The sequence below is a fragment of the Populus alba genome, chromosome 12 (genome assembly GCF_005239225.2).
Source record: "Populus alba chromosome 12, ASM523922v2, whole genome shotgun sequence".
NCBI lineage: Eukaryota > Viridiplantae > Streptophyta > Magnoliopsida > Malpighiales > Salicaceae > Populus > Populus alba.
The window spans coordinates 2,593,514-2,615,491 of record NC_133295.1 but is presented as its reverse complement, the minus strand read 5'-3'; the positions used below and the strand labels follow the sequence as shown (position 1 = coordinate 2,615,491).

The 21,978-nt window shown below is 31.8% G+C and overlaps 1 protein-coding gene and 1 long non-coding RNA gene across 2 annotated transcripts; both read right to left on the bottom strand.

The window, feature by feature from the left end:
- Positions 1 to 1,179: 1,179 nt before the first annotated feature.
- Positions 1,180 to 3,937, bottom strand: LOC140954339 (uncharacterized). Its single transcript, XR_012167502.1, has 2 exons — positions 2,966 to 3,937; positions 1,180 to 1,385 (listed from the first exon to the last, which is right to left on the bottom strand). It is a non-coding gene; the product is annotated as an uncharacterized lncRNA (long non-coding RNA).
- A 12,157-nt stretch (positions 3,938 to 16,094) lies between these two features.
- On the bottom strand, positions 16,095 to 17,420 carry LOC140954356 (UPF0481 protein At3g47200-like). Its single transcript, XM_073403684.1, has one exon. It carries the CDS (start codon positions 17,418 to 17,420, stop codon positions 16,095 to 16,097), a length of 1,326 nt encoding a protein of 441 aa, XP_073259785.1.
- Between the last annotated feature and the right edge of the window lie 4,558 nt (positions 17,421 to 21,978).

The following is a 21,978-nucleotide window of genomic DNA, read 5'->3' as shown; positions in this document are numbered from 1 at the left end:
CTATTAAAACCAATAACAACAATGAATCTTTTGTGTAAATTATTGAACGGCTTGAATACAAAGAGTTTGAAGGAGAAATAAAGAAACATAAATATAGTTTATTCAATACTTTTAATATTTTATAGAATGGATGGTACGTTGATTTTTAAATTACTATTTTCAACCACCCCTAATTTCCTATTACTTTTCTTCTTATCTCTGTATAGGTTATGAACATGGGATTCACTTTAAATAGTTGTATTATTATCCTTTGCTTTAATAATTACATATCATCGAAACTAACCTTATAATTAATTATAGTTCATTTTGTTCTCACTAAAAAAAACTTCTTGTCAAAAAAGGCTTTTTGATATTATTATTGGGAACAGTAATATGATTTTGATGTTTTTTTTGGTAATATTTTCTAGAATCAAACTGCACTTAATCTCACATGAAAGTTGTGAACTTTTATAATTACATTGAATTGAGCATGAGATATTTGATTAGTTTTTGTTGCTTGTTATAAAGAAGAAGAAGAAGAAATTATCGTAATTTCCTAGGAGTTTCATTTGCACGTGAGTGACTTTAATTTGCATGCAGGCTATAGTCGTGGTCCATAAAAATGCAAACAAAGACATGTACTGATGTTTTTTCTTTGGTACAAAAAGTAAATAGGTAGTTGCTAGTACTGATGACAGCATCGTCTACTTGAACAGAAAGATTTAATAGTAGTGAAGACAGTCTATCAAGTGGTTGGAATCTATCACTAGTCAATGTGTTTTTAGGTGTCTGCCATTAATGATTTCACACATGTGGCTAAAAGCCTAAAACGTGGATGTGGAAAAATGTCTTTATCGTTTTTAACCTCTAATGAGCTGGCAAACTGATATGAGACACCTTTTGTCTTTCCCATCTTTAAGACATGCGAGATTCCTTGTCCATATTTCGTATTTATACCTCTTGGAGGAAAGTATAATACCTTACGTTAGGGTTTAGTGTTCAACTGGGACGTTGTTTGCCAGGCCTAAATGGAGTACGTCTTTCAATAATTTTGGCCCATTTCAGTTGTTAGAGCATTTCCCGTTTTGACTGGAAAAGGCTCATATATATTCTCTGTGAATTCAACTCTTGAAACCCTTATCAGCATCACTGCATGGAGAAAAAAACTAGAGTTAGAATGGTCCTCGTCTAATCAATGCATGCTACAAAAATGTTGGCTACTTTTCACTCTTTATGAGAACCAACACAGATGAAAAAACAAGAAAACTGCTGTCAGCCAAGGCTTCAAGAATCTCTCAGTTTATCACTCTCCTGGACTTTGCACTAGCTATAACTCAGTGTCGCATAATCGGATCATCAAATTAGACACCATTCTCCGAGCGAAAGGAATATAGCTCAGGCTGTACCTGAAATAGCTCAAACTGGGCAAATAAGTATAGCGAACAAAGCATTTAAGATGCCAAAAGAACTTCCTATTGTTAAACTCAGAGAAGCTATTGTAGAGATGTTGCCTGATACATAAGAAAAAAGGCTGAAAATCATATTTTGTAGTCTGGAAAATTAGAGTAGAAAGAGTACATGGCTGGAACCATGTATTGTAGTCTGAAAAACCAAAAAGAGTGCTGTATAATTTCTATCCCAAATAGTCTGAACACTATTGTGTACTATATACAATATTGCAAGACTTCACTGTACAATTCTAATCTTGTGTCCTTATGCCTTCCCATAAAACTGGTGAAATGGGCAAAAGTGAAAGACAAACTTAGCAGATAAGGGCACAAATCTCGAATATGATGGCAAACACTGTTAAAATCTTGCTATGGATCTGCAACATGAAAAGAAATTGTAGAAATGCCTGTTTGTTAAGATTATGAAATACGCAAGATATGATTTAAAACTGCTACAATTTGAAAGCTTTTATTTTATTTTATTCTATATATATATGAGAAAGGAGACTTAGGTGTGTTTTATTGTCAGATATTCAACACAATTGCAGTTCTCTAATATTTTAAAATCTGTTAATTATTCCCATTTGGAGATGTCTTGTTCTCCAAATTGATCTTGAACATTTTTTTTCTCTAATAAAAGGAGGGGAAGCTTTAGCCCTATAAGTTCACAAGGGTCAGGATGTGAGATGGCAGGGCCATTTTAGTCTACCGCTCTGTTCAAACTAGAAGCTTTTCATGATTTGAACTCTTCTGAAATTTTGGTGATCATTTGTGAGAGAGTGAGAGAAGTTCTTCTGAGAGACAGCACAAGGATAAAAGCATAGGGAATGGAAGCCCATCAGGAGGCATGAACAGAGTCGAAAATGGTTTCAAGTTTAACCACTTGGTTAAAATTCCAAGGAATGTCAATTTTTCACAGGCACCGGTAAAAGGAATCCTCAGCTTCATTTAGTCTGTCAATGAAGCAGAAAGCTTTCTGGTCAATTAACAACGCAAATAGATACAATGGTAGAAAGTTATACCTAAAGTCTACATTATTTAAATTTGAATCCACAACTCAGAATCAAAATGCCAAGATGGTGTAAATTCTTCTGTGGTAGATAAAAAAAGAATGCAATGACAGCTAAGGAAACGAAGGGGGAAAATGGAGAAAATATGACAGAATACCAGATAATTAGGAGAAGTACAATTTTCTTTGAGGTAGCAGTGAAGAAGAACCTTAATCGTTAACAAAAGGAATTCTAGTACCAAATTTAATAACTTGAGGTGAAAAATGGTTAGATGCACATTATCTTGTATGCTGCAGTACATAAACTAAGGATAACAGAACTTCTCATTTTAATTGCAAGAAAGTGAAAAAAAAATGGGCATGATCCAGAATACTCATGTTTGGGATTGAAATTTAAACAAACCAAGGATAGTAACCCTAAGGTCATAAAAACAATCATGATTCACTGCACTTTAATTTCCCAAGTTTTCTCTATCATTGAGGAGCACTACTATTATATTTGAATAATGAATTGAAACTGTTGACTTACCAAGAGTGCACAAATGAGAGCCAGAACAACGCATCCAATGTATATAGCTGTTGCATAAATTCGGGCAGGGTCAAACATCATGCCTAGTTGTCGCCCAGGTCCAATAAGGAAGGCTGTGCTGCCATACACAAAACAAATTCAGAATCCAAAAGACCTCAAGAAGGACAACAATTCAGTTGATCTGAATTACAGACGATCTCAGGGATACTATCTGTGTGGAATCAATAAAGCTCTCTAACTTATGTAAACTCACTTCCAAATACACAATAACACGCGACTGAGTAGGCTGGTATAGTCCAACTTGGAGTGCCAAAAAGCCTCAGATCAAAAGTGATCAAATTAACTAGTTTTTGCCAGATTATTCAAAGTGTTTATACTAAGAAAGAATATAAATGAAGTTATGCCAAGCAAAAATAAAAAAAGAAGCCCTTCCTTTGCTATGATGAATAAGAAGTGGTGTTTTTGTTTTTACACGTATGAAAGAAATATTACAAATCAGGGTGGCAAGGGGACTGAATATAAACTTGTGCCTGAACAAACCAGCAAATAGAGAGATTAAAAATAAAAGATTAAAATGTAATCTAAATTGAGTAAGAATGTCAATCTACCTTCCAACTGCCAACACATTGCCAAAGGTGAACAATAATGCAAATTTAATGGGCTTGGCAAACACAATCAAGGACTGCAATACAAACAGATTTTGTAAAGCTATCAGCAATTTTAAGATGCCCACATGCTTCCATTGAAATACAGCATTCAAAATGTCACAATAAATTATCACAAACGCTAGTACGTTTTCTAACAGGATTATGACTCAAAATCAGTATATTCCTTCAACATGCTCAGATTCTCAATGTTCTATTATCCCACACTTTCCCTCAACTAATCTAAACTTGCCTACTTAAGCAGGAAACAAAAGGGAACTGCTATCTAGTAGTAATAAGGGGACTTGAATGTCTACTTAAGCAGGAAACGAAAGAGAACAGCTTATCAAGTGGTAATCATGGGACTTGAATGTATGAAAGATGCATAGAGTTTCTATGCTCAAAGAAAAGGAAGAAGGTTAACTTAGGAGTACAAAATTTTACAGATATTGGTAATACAACACCTCTTATGCAATTAGGTATGCTAACAATCTGAGCCAAGCAGAAGAACCTGATAAAATTTTCTCCAGATACATATCCTATTCATTTACTTCCCATTTCTTTGCAACCTCAAACTAAATAATTTCATCACTAATAAAGTACAAATACATATCATTTTTAATCTCTAAGATGCATTCTAAACTTCCAGCATCTCCAACATGACAGGAATTCCCATATTCTTCTCGAGGCAAGTTTAGAGGACTGCTCCTCAGTGTTTATATGCCCGAGCTAACAATATATCAACCACCAACCAAAGGTATACTAACATAATTCCACGGGAGTGATGATTTGATACATGAGTTATATAAATGGTGCTTGTTGTATCCTGTTAAAAAAATGCAGTAAATATAGTGTAAGCATGTAAAAGGCAATGTGATCTGCAGATGCGGACAACTTGCCCCTCTTAGATGCCCTGATAGGGAAAAAGAAAGTTTAATACCAAGCTTGCTATGGGACTGTTCCTTGTATTATGGAAAGTAGTCTAATAAAAGACATGCTACAAGATGACAGTAATCCTTGTATAGTTGTATTAGATAATACACCTATATAAAGTGGCCAAAGAATTACCCTATAAAAGTTTGAAAACCATTGGAATAGTCTAAACAGATTGAGCTGACAACATCAAATTAGTAGAGCATGAATTACAAAACCCAACTTTAGACTAAACTGCAAAAGTTGAATATTAATGAACTCCTCAGAAGCAATTCCACTGTTTTATTGACATTCAGTTAAAGAAAGAAATTTGAAACCTTAGACACGGATATAAACACAGAGGAAGAAAATCTATAAGCTCATTGCAATATTTGAGACAAGAATATTTCTACCATCAATTACTTCCAATTTTTCCTCTTCAAAAGCTAGTTTCAATACATATTACCACTTTCAAAAAAACAATAAAATTCAATCACTAACATCGCATAAAGAACACTTTTTATGCTTCAACACAATCCAACAACAAACAAAAAGATAAACTTCAAACCCAAAAGGTGGACATGCCAAAAACATAAGAGCCAAACCAGCGACCAAAGAAGCAGCAAATGCATACATTCTCTGCATAAACAAAAACCCAGATAGCCAAAAGGATTTAAAAAATAAAAAAGATGAAAACTTTATAATCAAGAGAGATACAAGATTTGAGGTGGAGTTAGAAAAACAAACCTGCGTAGGAGAAAGCGAACAAAAAGCCATCTGATTCTTCTTCCAAGAAAAACTCTCTTCTCTCTCCTCATCATCACCTGATAAGAACTGATTTAGCTTCCACATGGGTATTTTTTCGTAAAAATTTAAGCTTTTTCAATGCTTTTGATCTTTTTTATTCTTTCTAACAACATTCTAAAATCTCCTGAAGACAAAAAAAATTAAAAAAACAAAAATCCATGAAGAATTAAACAGCCCTCGATGAAAGGCGATGAATCATTCCAGTCCCTTTAATTTGGACATTTGGAGTTAAGATGCTCTGAGTTTGAATAAATTATACCAGCCCCCCTGAAAACCTGAATATTAAAACCTTGACCACATAAATACAAGTATTACAATTAACATCGAAAGTTTTTTTAAAATTTAAAAAAAGAAGATTATCCTAATATCTTTGATTTGAAATTTTTTTATTTATGATTAATTTTTATTTATTTTACCATTCCATTTATATTCCTAATCGTGAGATTTAAATATGATATTATATAAACATAATTAAAAATATCAAATTAAAAATACTAAATATAATTGAATAACTGTGATTTTAGATGAGAAAAACTCAAAAAATAATTTATAAATATCAATAAATGTGTTTCTTTTTTCAAAGGATGATCTGCTACAAAGATTTATTAATCTACCATCTTCTTTAGCATATGAGATGAAAATTATCAGTAATTTTATTATTTTGAGGAGAGAGTCCTAGATTCTTTTAGTATGGGCCATGCTTTGAAAAATTTTAAGGTTTTTCTACATCTATATTTACAGTCATAATATTATCTTTGTAATTAACACATTGAATATGACATATTTCCAATCAGAAATATACATAAAAAATATTTTCAATAGTTGTAAATTAAATTTGTTTTATTTTTGCATCCCTTTGTGCAAATTTAACCATTTTTAATCCATTCAAGGTGAAAGATAGGTTCATGACCTCTATCATGAAATAAGGATTTTATTATAAACTAATTATGTTTTTAATATTAAAAAATTTTACATCATTTGAAAAATAACTAGTTAAATTACCCGCACAATGTTGTGGGTTAATTTTTTTTAACATAAAAAATATTAAAAAAATAAGATTTAAAAGTGTTTAGGTCTTTCTGCAAAGTTATATCCGTTTGTCTTGGATTTGGCTGCAACGCTTAACCCAAGAGTAATATTTATAATATTAATAATAATATTAAACTTATATAACTTAAGTTTAAGTGAGTATGACTACAACACAATACCTAAAAAGCATTGGATGTGGGTCTGGTTATAAGGTCGTGTCATAAAGTTTGATAATTAAATAGATTAATTAAAAAGAGAAAAAAACTAATGAAGAAAAAGAAAAAAAATCTGAATTAACTGGGTTAACATTTCAAACCAGGTTAACCCGTCAAACTGGAATCCACGTTATGAAAGTTTTGATAACTAAATAGAAAAAAAAAATTGACGTGTTTACCCATAATTAACTGGGTTAACCTGTCAAACTAAGTTAACCTGTCAAGCCCGGGATACGTGTCATGAAAATCTGATAATTAAATAGAAAGAAATTTAATATTAAACAACTAAACTAAACGAAAAAAAAATTAATGAAAAAGAAAAAAACAATTCCGGGTTAACTCGTTAAACCAGGTTAACCCATCAAACCTAGGATCCGTTTCATGAAAATCTGATAACTAAATAAAAAAAATTAACATTAACAAATTAAATAAAAAATCATTAGAAAAAAAAAAAAGACAACTACAGTATTTTTAGGATATATTATAATATAATAATAATAATAATAAGAAAAGTTAAAAGGCGTGGGGAAAAGCACGCGTGGGGAAAGCTACAGTGCTTTCCCACGCCTTTTAGAGTATTACTAGTTACATGACTCGCGTGATGCTGCGGGTTATTTTTTTTCATATAAAAAATATATAAAAAAAAAAGCTAAGATCTAAAAGTGTTAAGTTTTTTTGCGAATCTATACCCAAGAGTCTTGGGTGTAGCTACAACGCCTGACCCAAAAGTAATATTTATAATATTAATAATAACATTAAACTTACATGACCCAAGTTTAAGTGGGTATATCTACAATACCAGACCCAGTAGTCTTGGATGTGGGTCTAACTATTAAGGTCATGTTATAAAAGTGTGATGGGAAGGAAAAAAAACTAATGAAGAAAAAAAAAAAAAATTGAATTAACTGGGTTAGCCCTTCGAACTAGAAACTTCCTAAATAGATACAAGTAGAAGAGAGAAATAGAAATTATATATAGAGATATATTTATTAGTTTTGATAGGTTATGGATTTTATTCTTTTTCTCCCTCCCTTCATTATGTTTGTCTCTTTTTTAAAAGTAAAATTAAAGGAGTAACTAATAAGATTGTACTAGTTGTCGCGGGGGGCGCGATGTCATTGACGACGTGGAGGCTCCTGTCGTACCTCTAGTGTGAGGTCAAGTCACTAACTTTAATTTACATGCTGGTCATGCTAAGAGAATTGATATTACATAATATTAATACAGATAATGACTAATCATTTGCCTTTGATACAATAAATAACTTGTAATTTGAAAATTAGATTGTGTTCATACATAACAATACATAATATATGCATTAACTTCAATGTTTTGAAAATAAATAATACCTTAATAAATCAACTTTTTATTAATTAATGTATAAATTAATAAATTATTGATTAAATAATATCTCAATTAACTAATAAATTTTCATGGTTCTAACAATATTAATTTATAGAGGTTTATCAATTCAAACACAACATGAGATACAATTAGTAAAAACCTAATTCAAACAACTATGATGGACCATATGATGAGATAATTGAACATCATTAATAAGCATATTCCCTTTCGAGATAAGATAATTTCATTAAATTTTAAGCTAGAAGTCTTGAAGCAGCTTTCAAGACTTGTTGTATTGTAATAATATTTACATGACAAATAACAAACATGTTATAAAAAATTATGACATGCAAGACTTATCTCACATGGAGTTGTGAATTTTATAATATAATTGAATTTGGCATGAAAGATTTGATAAGTTTTAGTTGCTGATGACCCTACAAATTATAGTTTTAGGTTTCGTACAGGCTATTGCAGGATTTTTTTTTACCTAACGTTCTCCAATTAGTTTTAAGATTAATGAATTAATGATAATTAGTTGGTTGAAATCAATTCCAGAGAGATTCTAGAGGATTTTAATGAAGAATTTTGTACACTTTAATGAATAAATAATCACAGAATGTTGTCTACGAGAATGAATGATGCTAACATTTCATATCATTTATACGAATGTGTTGTTTGTTTTTATATTTTAAATTTTTTTTGAAAAAAATTATTATTTTTTAATTTGTTTAATTTGTTTTAATTAATAATTTTTTAATGTTGCTAAATCATTTTGATAAGCTGATATCAAAAATAATTTTTTTAAAAATAAAAAATTATTATTTTAATACATTTATGAGTTAAAAACATTTCAATAAACAACTAAAACTACACTCCTAAAATAATTCCAAAATTTTTTTTATGAGTTTTAGGGTAACTAGATTCTCTTTTCCATGTTTCATGTCCCATATACTAGGGCAATTTAACATCATCAAGAAGCATCTACAAGCTTTGGGGTCAGAAAATTCAATTATTTTTAAGCCCAGAGAGTCTTGAAGTTGCTTTCAAAACCAAGTAGTCTAGCACTAACATTCACATGACGAGCAACTCTAGACGAGAAGATGAAATTTGCACCACAAGTTTTTTTAAAAAATCAGGATTTACAAGACTGTATCAGCAATCATGTCCCTTGACTTCAATTTGCATGCAGGACATGCTAGAGGTATTGACATTTTCAGACAAGGACTGATCATTTATCTTTGATACACTAAATTAGGTCTGTTCACGGTTCAGTTTTAACTATAAAAACTAACCGAATCAAATACCTCATATTTTTTAAAATTCAAATCGAACCAAACCAGATTCTGGTTCAAACCGAACCGGTTCGGTTCGGTTGAATCCGGTTTTGTAGCTAAAAACCTAGGAAACCTAATCATTAAATTAATGAGTTTTTTTTTACTTTTTTTTTAATGGGCTTAAATTAAATTGGGCTGTTAAATTTTCTTGTTGGGCTAAATTTATAGGCTTTTTAATCAAAACTCTTTAAAATGTTATAATTTGATTAATTTTGTTCTAAGATTTCTAATGAAATTAAAATATTGATTTTTTTTTTGAAATGCTTAATTGCTTATATAGTAACAATAAATTTTGAAATTTTCTATCTTATTATCTTTAATATGCAAAGGAATATGCTATGAAAATTCAAATCAATACAATATACAAGATGCATGATCAAATTTCGGCACCTCAAATTAAAAGAGGTGTTCACACTAAAAAAGTTTACATTAGCAAATAGCAACCAATAATAAATTATTATAAACATTTGGTATAAGTTGAAGAAAAAAATTCGACACCAGCACTAAGCAGCATCCAAAACTTCCAGCAACAAAAAAAGCCAAAAGATCCAGCAAGGATAATGCTATAAAAAAACACTAGCAAATTAGCAACATATTACAGTTCGACAATTAAAAAAATTAGCAATGCAAAATTTTTAAAGGAATTAATAAGGCAAAGTAAATTAATTACCTAAAACAATTATATTCCAAGATTGCACCAACATCATCAATATAATTTACAAACAATCAGTTGAGATTTTTAAACTTTCACCAAATTCTACAAAAACATAAATTAAAATGTTAGATTAAACATATGTAAATAAATGATATTATAAAATAACTACATTTAAATTTGTAAAAGAAATTACCTTACTCAATCATCTCAGAATTTTCAATATAATCCATGTAGTTTCCGATGATGATTGGAATTGATGCTAAACTCAACCAATTCTGACAACAAACCAATGCTTGCACTGTTGATGGAGATAAAGAGCTTCGAAATGGATCTAAAATACGACTACCAGTACTGAAAGCTACTTCAGAAACAACTATAGATACCGGAATAGCTAACACGTGTTGTGCTACCTTAGAAAAAATCTTGTATTTTGTAGCATTACACCTCCACCAACCCAAAATATATAATTTAAAATCATTAGGATCCTCACAATCATCACTCAAATACCTCTCAACCTCATTTTTTTTTTGGTACCCCTTTCTTCCTCTAAATGTTTTTTGAATTCAGAAGCCAAGTCATTTAACATATCATCATTTACCACCATTAAATCAACATTAACATTTTCATTTATACTAGTTCCAACACTATTAACCACCTCAACATTCTCATCAACATTCATATAATGCTTAAACAACCTTAGCAAAGTATTTTTAACCTTAATTGTAAAATTATCAGCCTCTTCAACATCATACAATCTTCCAAAATAAAATCTCACATACTTCAATTTGAAACGTGGATCTAACACAACAGCCACATACAACAAAAAGTTTTGTGTATCTTGATCCCCCCAATATTTTTTATACTTTATCATCATATTCTTGGCCATTTTACTTACATAAACATCTTCACTTCTACAAAGTTGAGATATGCTTGTGTGCATGGAAATCAATTCATGGAAAAAAGAATTAGATGTCACATACAACGAGCCAGAAAATTTCAATGTAACCGTGTAAAATAGCTTCAAGAACTTGACAAAAGATCTAGCCTTTTCCCAATCTTCTAATGCAGGAGGACCTAAGTTTTTTTGTTTTCCTTTTGAATCAACCTCAAAGTAACTCAAATACATAGGATCTGTTTCTTCTAACCTCATAAAAACAACATCAAATTTAGCAGCCACATCTGGCATCATATATGTAGAGTTTCATCTAGTTGCAACATCTAAGCAAATAGATTTTTTACTCCCAATTTTCAACCTCTCGGCACATTGGTTAAAAACAAGTTTTCTAGAAGGAGAAGATCTAACAAACCTCACTGCATTCCTAATCTTAACAACTGAATCATCAATATCTTTCAATCCCGCACATACAATAAGATTAACAATATATACATAACATCTAACATGTATGAAGTCATTTGACAATATACTAGTTGCCCAATTACTTGTTACTCTCTTCAAATATTTTATTGTCAAATTATTTGAACTTGCATTGTCTACTGTAACTGTTAAAATGTTATCAATTTCCCATTCCAACAAACAACTCTCAATTGCTTGACCAATCGTTTCCCCTTCATGATTAGAAACTTGACAAAAGTTTAGAATTCTTTTATTCAAGTTCCAACCTTCATCAATCCAATGGGTAGTCAAACACATACAATTAATATTTTGGATTGATGTCCAAGTATCGGTTGTTAAACATACACGTTGATCCTTAAGAGCTTTCTTTAATTTTTCCTTCTCAACTACATAAATTTTCAAACAATCTCTCCAAATCGTCAAACGAGAAGGAACATCAAATCTAGGTTGCATTACTTGACAAAATGATTTAAATCCTTGGTTTTCAACAAAGTTAAAAGGTAGCTCATCAAGTATAGTCATTTTTCCTAGGGCTTGCCTACACTCTTAACAGTCACCAGATTTTCCTCTCCATTATTACCCCTTTTATTATAGCGTTTAGGTTCTAAGACTAAAGTTTTTTTGTTTTCAATCAATCACAAAAGGAAATTTTTTGCATACACTTAGATGACTCCATATGTTACTAGTCCCATTGAGTATAATATGACATGCATAGTCTTTTTCACAATACATACATGCAGCCCTAGAAGCCTTAATATTACCATCTAGTTTTTTAAAGTGATCCCAAATTTGAGATGTTTTTCTTTTATTTGATCTAGAGGCTGGATTACCTTCACTTTTAGTGTTGCTATTTGTACTAGAAGTAGCAACTGGAACTAGAATTGGAATAGGAAAAGAATTGGGTTCCAAACTTGAAGGATTTGATTCAATTGGTGTAGGATCTTCCCGATTATCCATCTGAAATTAAGAAACCAACAACAACATCAATCAAAAAAATATTTTTAGCTATGTAGATACATTTTGCAAATAACATATGATACATTTTGCAATACATGCAATACATACAGAAATAACCTAAGATTGCCTTGCCTACTATTCTGCTAGTTAATGCAAAATCAAGAAAAAAACCTATGATACTTAGGTATAACATGTATACTTATGTTAAGAAAAAATCATAAATGGATTCAATTGTTTGTCCGAAGTAATTCAAAAAATGTTCTGCTACTTAGGTATAACATGTTTACAAACTATCAAAAATGAAGAACAACATCTGCAAACCTCTTGCAACTTTTTCTCTGGACATGTATAGAATTCAGTAATTCACAACTGATATATATAACAATATATGGTGCTAGTGCTTGTCATTTATATTTCTAGAAAATGTTACAAGCAAGTTAAGCAATAATACATAAAGAAAAGACACGTAACAACCCAATGACAACATTACCAAAATTAGAATTAAGCAAGCAATTGACTCATTAGTCACTGAATCTAATATGCACAGTCTAAAATAACATCCAAATCCCCACAAAATGCAAGCAATACAGAATGGTATAGTAGTAGAATGTTCAACAAAGGAAAACATAGAGCTTTTATCAACAGTAAACAAAAGATTAATAATTTAGCATGAAATTGAAACGTATATTTACATCTGGAAAAGAAAATGCAACAATCAACAAAACGGAAAGCATGTATCGCTTCTGTTAACTAAATAAAACACCAACAAAACAGAACAAGATATGAATTTAAGCTTAAAATCACAAGGGTAGCAGTAAAGCAACAGTCAACACTCAACAAATTATTTGAAATCTAAAGCAATATATATGGAATAAAAGAAGTAAGTAACATAAATTAACCTTTCAACAGTCAACAGATGGAATTAAACGATGAAGCTTGAAAGATGGAGACTATTTCTGGGAAAGATGAAGATGAAGATGGAATAGACTTAGAATAAACTTTCAAACCCATTAAACAAAGAATCAAAGATGAAGATGAAATTTACCTTGCTGTCATTGCTAAAATGAAGACGCCTGAAAGATGGAGATGGTTTCTGGGAAAGATGAAGATGGAGACGGTTTTTGGAAAATAAAAATATGAAGATGAAGATGGAATAGACTTAGAAATTTAGAATATACTTTCAAAATTCAAAACCATGAAACAAAGAACCAAAGAAGATGGAATTTAGTCATTTACCTTGTTGTCGTTGCTTAAATGAAGAAGGTTTATGGGAAAGGAAGATTGTGAATTAATTATCGAGGAAGATTGGGTTTCTACTGGAAATGGGAAGGAAGATGAAGACGACTTTGTGAGAGAACTGAGAACTGAGATGAGAATATGTTAGGGTTAGAGAGGGAGGCCGATTAGGTTAACTTAACTATTTATACTGCCTTTTTTTTTAATGGTTTAATGGGTCCGGTTTGGTTTAGCCCAGTTTCTGGGTCAAAACCAAAACCGAACCGGACCTGTTAACATTTATGGTTTTTTAAATCGGTTTAATCGGTTTTTATTTTCAGTTCAGTTTTTTCGGTTAATTTTTCTTCAGTTTTCTCGGTTATTCAGTTATTTTGAACACCCCTATAATAAATAGATGAAAGATTTGTCTTCTTCGACAGAAAGTTTTGGTAGTTATGAAGACACATTCTATTCAGTGGCGGATAACTACCACTCACTACTCAGGTTGTTCGAGGCAGATCTTACGCATGGTTTAGGTACAAAGTTCATATCATCTCAGGTCACCAAAACATGGATGTGGAAAGCTATCTTTATTGGTCTTTACCTCTTACGAGGTAGAAGTAAAATGACAGTGCCTTCTTCTTAATTTCCCATCTGAGACGTTTGCCTGCCCTAAAAGGAGTAGGGCTTTTAATAATTTTGGTCCATTTCAGTTGTTAATGCGTTTCCTGTTTTCGACTAGAAAAAAGGTTCGTATTTTCTGTGAATTCAACTCTTGAATTCCTTGTCTGCATCACTGCATGGATGCGCAAAGAACTAAAGTTAGAATGGTCCTCGTCTAGTCAATGCATGCTAAAAAGATATTGGCTCCTTTTCGGTCTTTACCCTTTACGAGGTCGAGGATGTACATAGTTTTGTGTGATATTTATTGAAAAGTGTTATGAATCATTTTTAATTTAATAGTTTAAGCTGTTAGATAAAATTTTTAAAATATAATTTATATTATTCTTTAATATATCTTCTCAATTGAAAATTATTTGGCCTTGAAACTTGCACATACTCATATTATTTTATACTTAATTTTTTTATCAAATAAATGAGGATATATGATGAGATAAAACTCGTGATTACTTAGTCATCAAGACTTTGATATTATGTTAAAAAATCTTCTCAACCCAATAATTTAAACTGTTACATGAAATTTTATTTATATTATTTTTTAACAAAATAATATTCACTATTCCTCCCAGCCAAATTCTTTTCACCCTTGTAGAAATTGCAATGGCCATTTAATTTGAAGCTTCTTTGAGAGCACCATACCGCGATGGATTCTTATCCTATGGAAAAGGGTTCTTGGCTTTTTCTTAGTTCTCTTATCTCAGCAAGATTTAATAAAAAGAAATAAAAAATATAAAGGTTATCATTCTAAATGAAAAAAATCATTGGGAGCAATTGATTTCAAGTTGAAATGATCAGGAAACAGTTGCTCTTCATATATATATGTGTGTGTGTGTGTGTGTTGGAAAACCTACAGCTTATGTTATGCCTGAGGATACTAATCCAAACAGAATAGCTCGTCAAGAAAAAACAAGAGAAAAGATCTTGATTCTATCTGTTGCAACAGAAAACAAATCTTGATTCTCCTTGATTATCTTGCTGCTGGGCTTGCACACTGCAGCTTTCCTTACCTTGTTCTTCGCAACGTTATCACAGATTGAATTGAGGGGCCCATATCTCCTACATTCTGATTAGAGAGCCCAAATAGTGTTCAGAACACGTGAAGGCCCATCACCAATTCTGACTAGGCAAAGATTCACCAACTGGATCACTTCTAAGCACAGCAATCCTATTCAAATTCGAACTGTGATTTCTTAATCCAAATCCCTCTATCTCCTGAAACAACAAGGATATGCCAAGATTTCCCATAGTGTAATGGCTTGAACTATCATCTATATGTGTCACCTAGATTTTTTCTCAATAATAATAATAAAAAAAATCAATGAATTGCAAAAAAATAAATATTAAAAGCAAAAAAAATGTGCAGTTATATAAAATGGAAAATTATAAACAGTTTGGTAGTGTGCTGTGATTTCCTTTTAAATATTTTTTATTTAAAAATATATTAAAATAATATTATTTTTTTTAAAAAAATAAATCATCATTTTTTAAAAAAAATTTAAAGCGTTTTTGAAATAAAAAAAACATATATATATATATGATGCACTCAAATAAATAATTCCTTTTCTTTACTAGTTAACGCATAAAAACTTAAAAAAAACGCTAGACTCAAATAGCTTGCTATCGGATCCAAATCTATTGGATCTAGCGACTTGGCCCGGCTTGTATTTTGTCCTAGATCGCTTAGGCCTTGCATGCTGTCAGACATAAAGTTTTTAGGTATTGTATGATCATCAAATTCAAGGGGCTAAACATTCTCTATACTTTAAAAAAAACAGAGGGTAAAATTCTTAACAAGTCAAGCTGTAGACTTTTGATGCAAACCATAATCATTGATTAACAATGGAGTACAAGAATTACAGCACGAATGACGAAACTTCATAACATCAAACGAAAAACAAAATCTACATACGATTAACAGAAGAGATAAACTATGTTACAGACTTCAAATTAACCACCCTTTTTCCAGAAAACGTAGTGACCTAATAACGCAGAAGGTATAGGATAAACCGTGTCACGGTGACGAACAGGATGAGAGATCCAACAACAGTTCCAGTTCCTGTCCAAATATTTTTGAAGTACACACTTACCAAGTACGCCTTGTTTTTATTCCAGAAGCTGTCATAGTAATCATTCAGCAGTTTGGACAGAGGGTCAAAAGTGGAAGAAACTTCTACCATTTCCCGACAAAGTCCGTTAATAAGCTCCGCCACGGCCTTACTGTCACCCAGCTTGCTAACAATAACTTTATTTTCGATGAGCAAATCCACATCGTTTTCAAGATCCACGAGAAAATCTAGTAGCTTAACATAACGGCAAATGTACTCTTCTCCTGGATAATGTAGCTGCTCCAACGCAATGAGGTTTCGGAGGAGACATTCGGTATTGTTGTCGATTTCAAGGGAAGGCATAAGTAACTTACCTTTCTTATCTGAAAGCGGTGTCTGAACTTTTGAGAGAGGTTTCCAGGCTCTAATGTCAAGCAGGGATACCTTCGGCAATGGCTTGAACTTAATTCCTGCCTGATGCAGCATTGTTGCGCTATAAAGAGTTTTTATGGGTTCTGCCTTCTGATCAATTTTTAAATCCGGGTGCTTGAACGATAGAAAACATCTCACCAAATCTGTGAAATGTAATATTTTTTCGCTGGGCCTGGAATTCTTTTTGTACCTCTCAAAGTACCGGCAGGAAAGGTCTACGAAAGATTTGCAATCGGTCTTGCTCATTGCACAATCATATAAATCACTGAGAGTAGAGAATGGCAGTTGATTTTCAAGCAATATCAAGTCTCGTCGAATCGCAGCTCTCAACCAGGGTTGACATATTATAAAATCGTCTTGATATTTGCTGTTATCACCCAGGTATTCTTCATTCCTCGAGAAGAGCTCGAAGATGAACACAGCATCTAACAGAACCATCTTCACAAACTGATCGCCGGTAAGCTTCGAGGAATCAGCTGCATAGCAACGGCGTATGTGGTCTTCTTGACCTGAAATGGTTCTCAAAAGTGTTTCCAAAAGTTCTTCTTGCTCCCTTTCCACTCTCAGTCTACAAAATTCTTTCAGATATCTCCGTTTCTGAATTTCCATAGCCACCAATTTTTCGCTATAATGATGAACAGGGCCTATAGAGATTACTCGAGGAGTGTAGGCATCTTCCTTTCGATCACGAAGTGCTGAAGGAAATTCATAGATACACTGCTCAGACCGAAAGCTAGTCTCCGAGTCATCTCGAATAATAATTAAAATATCTTGGCGCAGCTTTTCAATTGGAATTGAAGAGATTTTTAATCGATCGTTTTCTCCCATTTGTTGAAGTTTTCTGATCATGTGACAAAATGAACAACTGGTTTTTTTTTTTTTTTTTTGAAATAAGTTGATATATTGAAAGGGCTAACTAGAAGGTAGCAAAAAAAAAAAAATACATAATAAAAAAAGCATAAAAAAGAAGGGAATCACAAAAATAAAAAAGCAAACACAAAAAGAAAAGAAAAAAAAAATCAACAATACATAATCAAAAAAAGAATATCAAGATTGAAAGAAACTGATATACTATGTTTAAAGCCTTGATTTGGTGTTAGATCAAGTTATAATATTTCAGGTGATATAATTAAAGTAGTGCTAGTATAATTAAAGTAGTGCTAGTAGTATACATGAGACAAATAAGCAACTGTAATTAACTTCAAATTAAGCAGCAGAAGGAAAAGGTAAAATAAATTACAAGCAAGTTAATAATCAGTATTGCCGTACTTGGGGGTTCGATTTAAAAAAATCTCATGGCAACTTATTTAATCATACATGAAATTATTCTTTGTCTTTGGAACAAATTAAGGAGCATGAACAGTAACGAGACAAAACTAGCTAGTACGCAAAGAACCTTAGTACCTTGGTCTGAAAAGCGGAGGCACTCGATTTCCTGGATGCTATACTAATTCACCCTCGACCTTTGTCTCTCTTGTACTCCTCAGTACTGGTAGGTATGAGTTCTCCTGTTGTCTCTTCACTCTCGTTATATCCCCTTTATTTATATGCAATATTCAAGTTTGATTCACTATTTATTTATTAATTAAGAAGATGTTTGCAATAGCTCTAATAGGAATAGTTTAACTGGTTAAATCTCGAGTTTATTTTTTTAAAAATCACTAGTTTAAATATTATAAATTTTACATGGTCATTAACTTTAGGGTTTTGAAGGATCAATTAAGGTGTGCGTAAACTGATCTGGACACCACAACTAAGATAAAAAAAATAAATAAAATGGATTTAACGGCAATTGACCTTTCACCTACCTGAAAAATGTTTCATAATTCCTTTATATCCATGTCTGGAAGCACCATACTTGTTTTAACAGGTTAAGCAAGTCAGATAATATAAATATTATAAATAAAATTAATTTTTTTTGAACGCCGCTAATTTTATGGCATTCAAGTGTATCTTTTGATCATTCTCTTGAATTTGACATAACTAATACTCGTTTAAGTATGGAATTTTTTTGTATGACGAAACATAATAATGCAAACATAATTTTTGTGAAAGGGGTTTATATTCGATGATTCCCAATTTAATCCAGCACACACACAAATATGGCAAAATATTTTATCATTTTCTTTGAAAACAAATCTTAATCTTATCGATCTAAATTTAACCACTTTTATCCTTTCTTTGTTTCTTTATTGTCAAGATATTAGTTAATTCCAATTCCAAAATTTCAATTCAATCCAGATAGGGATTCTTAATGTTTTGGGGTACTTGAAAAAAAAATAAAAAATTCTATTAATTATTATTGATCCGTGTATATTATTTAACTCAAACAGTTGTATGGATATATAATTATAAACTTTCAGACTTATTTGAGGTCTGGTTTAGTTTAGAGTTTGAAATTATAAAATGATCGGGTTAATTAAAATTAATTCTATTTAACTGAATCGAAATTAAATGATTTAAAATGAAACTCAAATCTAAGTAAAGCTTGAATCAAGAAGTTGATTCATATTCAAAGTTTAATAACTATATTTTATACGACCATAAGCAAGAAAAACTTGTGGACCGTCATGATTTGAAAGGAATAGAAGAACACGAAAAAGGTTCTTTTACTTTTCTTTTGTCTTCTGCCCTAACAAAGAATTTGATTTTCATTCTTCTTTTTTCCACTCTTGGTTTGAATAGATTATTCGACAACCAAAGCATATCTTACCAACAAGGAATAAATAAAATTTGAACTTCTTCTTTATTCTGCATGATTACTGTCTCGCAGCAATTATTCTCTTGTTTGGTTGATTTGATTCTCTAATGTGTTGATGCCGTGTGAATAGAATAATCGAGTAATTTGCATCCAAAATCAATACTTATTTATCATAGAATAAGATATATGCTTAGCCAAGTGTTTCCATACAATGCCCTAGTGTTCTATACATTCTTGTAATCACATTTTTAGAATGCCACCAGAGGCCCCAGGCTTCAAAACCTTTGTGAGGAAGAAACATTGGTCTATTAGATCAAATGTATGTTATTCTTTCGAAGGTGCACTTTGACAAAGATGTAGAGAATAAACTAATTTGGAAAAACAACACTACAGACAGATTCTTAGTTAAATCTCTTTAGGGGTTATTAAGTTCCAATCCCTCCATTGACGCCATCTTCATCTTTGCTGGGATTTGAAGAGGAATCGTCTCATCTAAAGTAGAGGTTTTTTGTTGGATAGCTATCATCAACAAAATCAACATCCGTAATATGTTGGTCAAAAGAGGTATTTTGGATATCTCACATGAAGTAGAGGCGATGACTGATTTAGTTGGTGCTTGGTCTAAAGACCTCTTATATTCTTTTAAAATAGTCGGTGATGGTCTGATTGTTTTAGTTTTGGTAGTTTAGTTTGGCAGCTCTGTTTCTATGTGGAGGCAATCCTGCATATTATGCTCTGTTTTTTTTGTGGTTTGTTGGCCTATTCTTCTTCTCCCTGTTCCTTTTTATATCTGCGTGCATCTCTTTATTCCCGCCTTAATTTGTTGTTTTTCAATACATTCCTCTAGATATATATATAAAAGAAAAGATTTAGTACTTAGAAAAGCATGATAATAATAATTTTTTTAAAAAAAATTATTTTTTAAATCAACACATTAAAATAATTTAAAAACATAAAAAAACATATTAATTTAAAGCAAAAAAAAATTAAATTTTTTTTAAAACACTTTTAAAATGCACTACCAAACACACACGCTGGTCAGTTCAATTCATTTTTTTTAAAAATATATTTTAAAAAAAAATCTAAAATGAAAAACCTTAAATTGACATAGGATATACCACTAGATAGTGTTTGGTTAGAGATCTCTTGTTTAGATAGATAGTATCTGATTAATATTAATTTGAAATAAAAAAATTAAAATTTTTTTAATTTCTTTTTAAATCAAAATATAATGTCGAACACACCCCTTAATCGGACCAACAAAATCTTCTTACCCAAACATTGCCACTACTGTGCCATCAAGCCAAACACTACCTGATGCAGAATGCAACCAACGCGTAGCTTGAAGTGCCGTTACCCTCATTTAGCTCGTTGCAAGCGCGCTCTCTTCTATCTATTATTTGTTTCAATATAGTCCCTATATATCATTTGTTCTTTAGTCATTTCATGTTCGATTCGTATAATAGTAGGGCTCCATGAAAGAAAAGCCAGCAAAATCTCAAGGAGGCAGTGCATTGCCTTGACTTGTTAGTTTCAGGGATCAAAATCAGAAAATTAAAAAGTTTGGGGTTAAGTTAGGTTTGACCGAAAGGTTAGGAGGCTTTTGATAAGTTAACCTTTTTTTATTGAGTGAAGTATTAAACACATTCTACGAGCCAATGTCTACTAGCATTGAATCTGTGCAAATTTCATCTAGTTCTTGATATAAAAGATGGATAGTCTACTTAGTTTTACTAGCTTCTTGATAATTTCAAGAAGGCAATCTTCATATTAGTCCTATACATGTGAGGTTTTTTTTTTTTTTCTTTTTCTGAATGATAATTTAGCATGGATGTTACGTGCTATAATCCTGGCAAAAGCACAAGCACAAGCAGCAAAAAAACATTAATCTTTGGGACAAACCAGGCTTCCATTTAACCATTGTAAAATTCAGAATTTTAAAGAGCTTCAAGGTTTCGGCCGCCGCCTGCTGGTCCGTGGGACCCCTAGAGATATGATGGCTTTTTATCAAATCTTGGGCATGTATGAACGTTTAATGTTTGTATTATCTGTTTCGTGGTTGTTTGGAGGTGGCATGTTCTAGTCCGGCAACGAAAAATATTATTTGATGAAGATCCACCGACAAGGATCGTCATATATTCCGATGGTGATTCACACGCTTTGTGCAATGTTATCAGCTGCTCGTCTGGTGCTCGTGTGCTTATCGTCCCTGCTTGTCTGTCCATCTAGGAGGATCTCAAACGCCACATAGGAATCCATCATCAGTATCTCGTAATCAGTAGTTCATGGATGGATAGGTAGATAGATAGACACAAAAATACATAGACACACTAGATTACATTCCTTAAAGTTGATTACAACAAAGTACAATACTGATGATTATTCTTTCATATTTACAATCAAACAAGTGAAGTAAAAATTATTAGCTACAGAAAAGGAAAGGAGGAATTTTACAGACACTGAAGCAATCGAACCTTGAGTACTAAAAAAAAGATCGAACAAAGTTTCCCAAAGTGATGAGCAGGACGATCAATCCAACAACGGTTCCAGTGCCTATCCAAACATTCTTGAAATACTGTCTTCTGAGGTAGGCCTTGCTCGTGTTAAACCAGCTTCCATAGTATGTATTTAAATCTGTGGCGATATTGCTATAACACGAAGAGACTTCTACCATTCCGATGCAAA

What these genes read in the sequence shown, in the direction of transcription:
- LOC140954356 (XM_073403684.1), bottom strand. Translation starts at nt 17,420, where the DNA reads ATGGGAGAAAACGATCGATTAAAAATCTCTTCAATTCCAATTGAAAAG.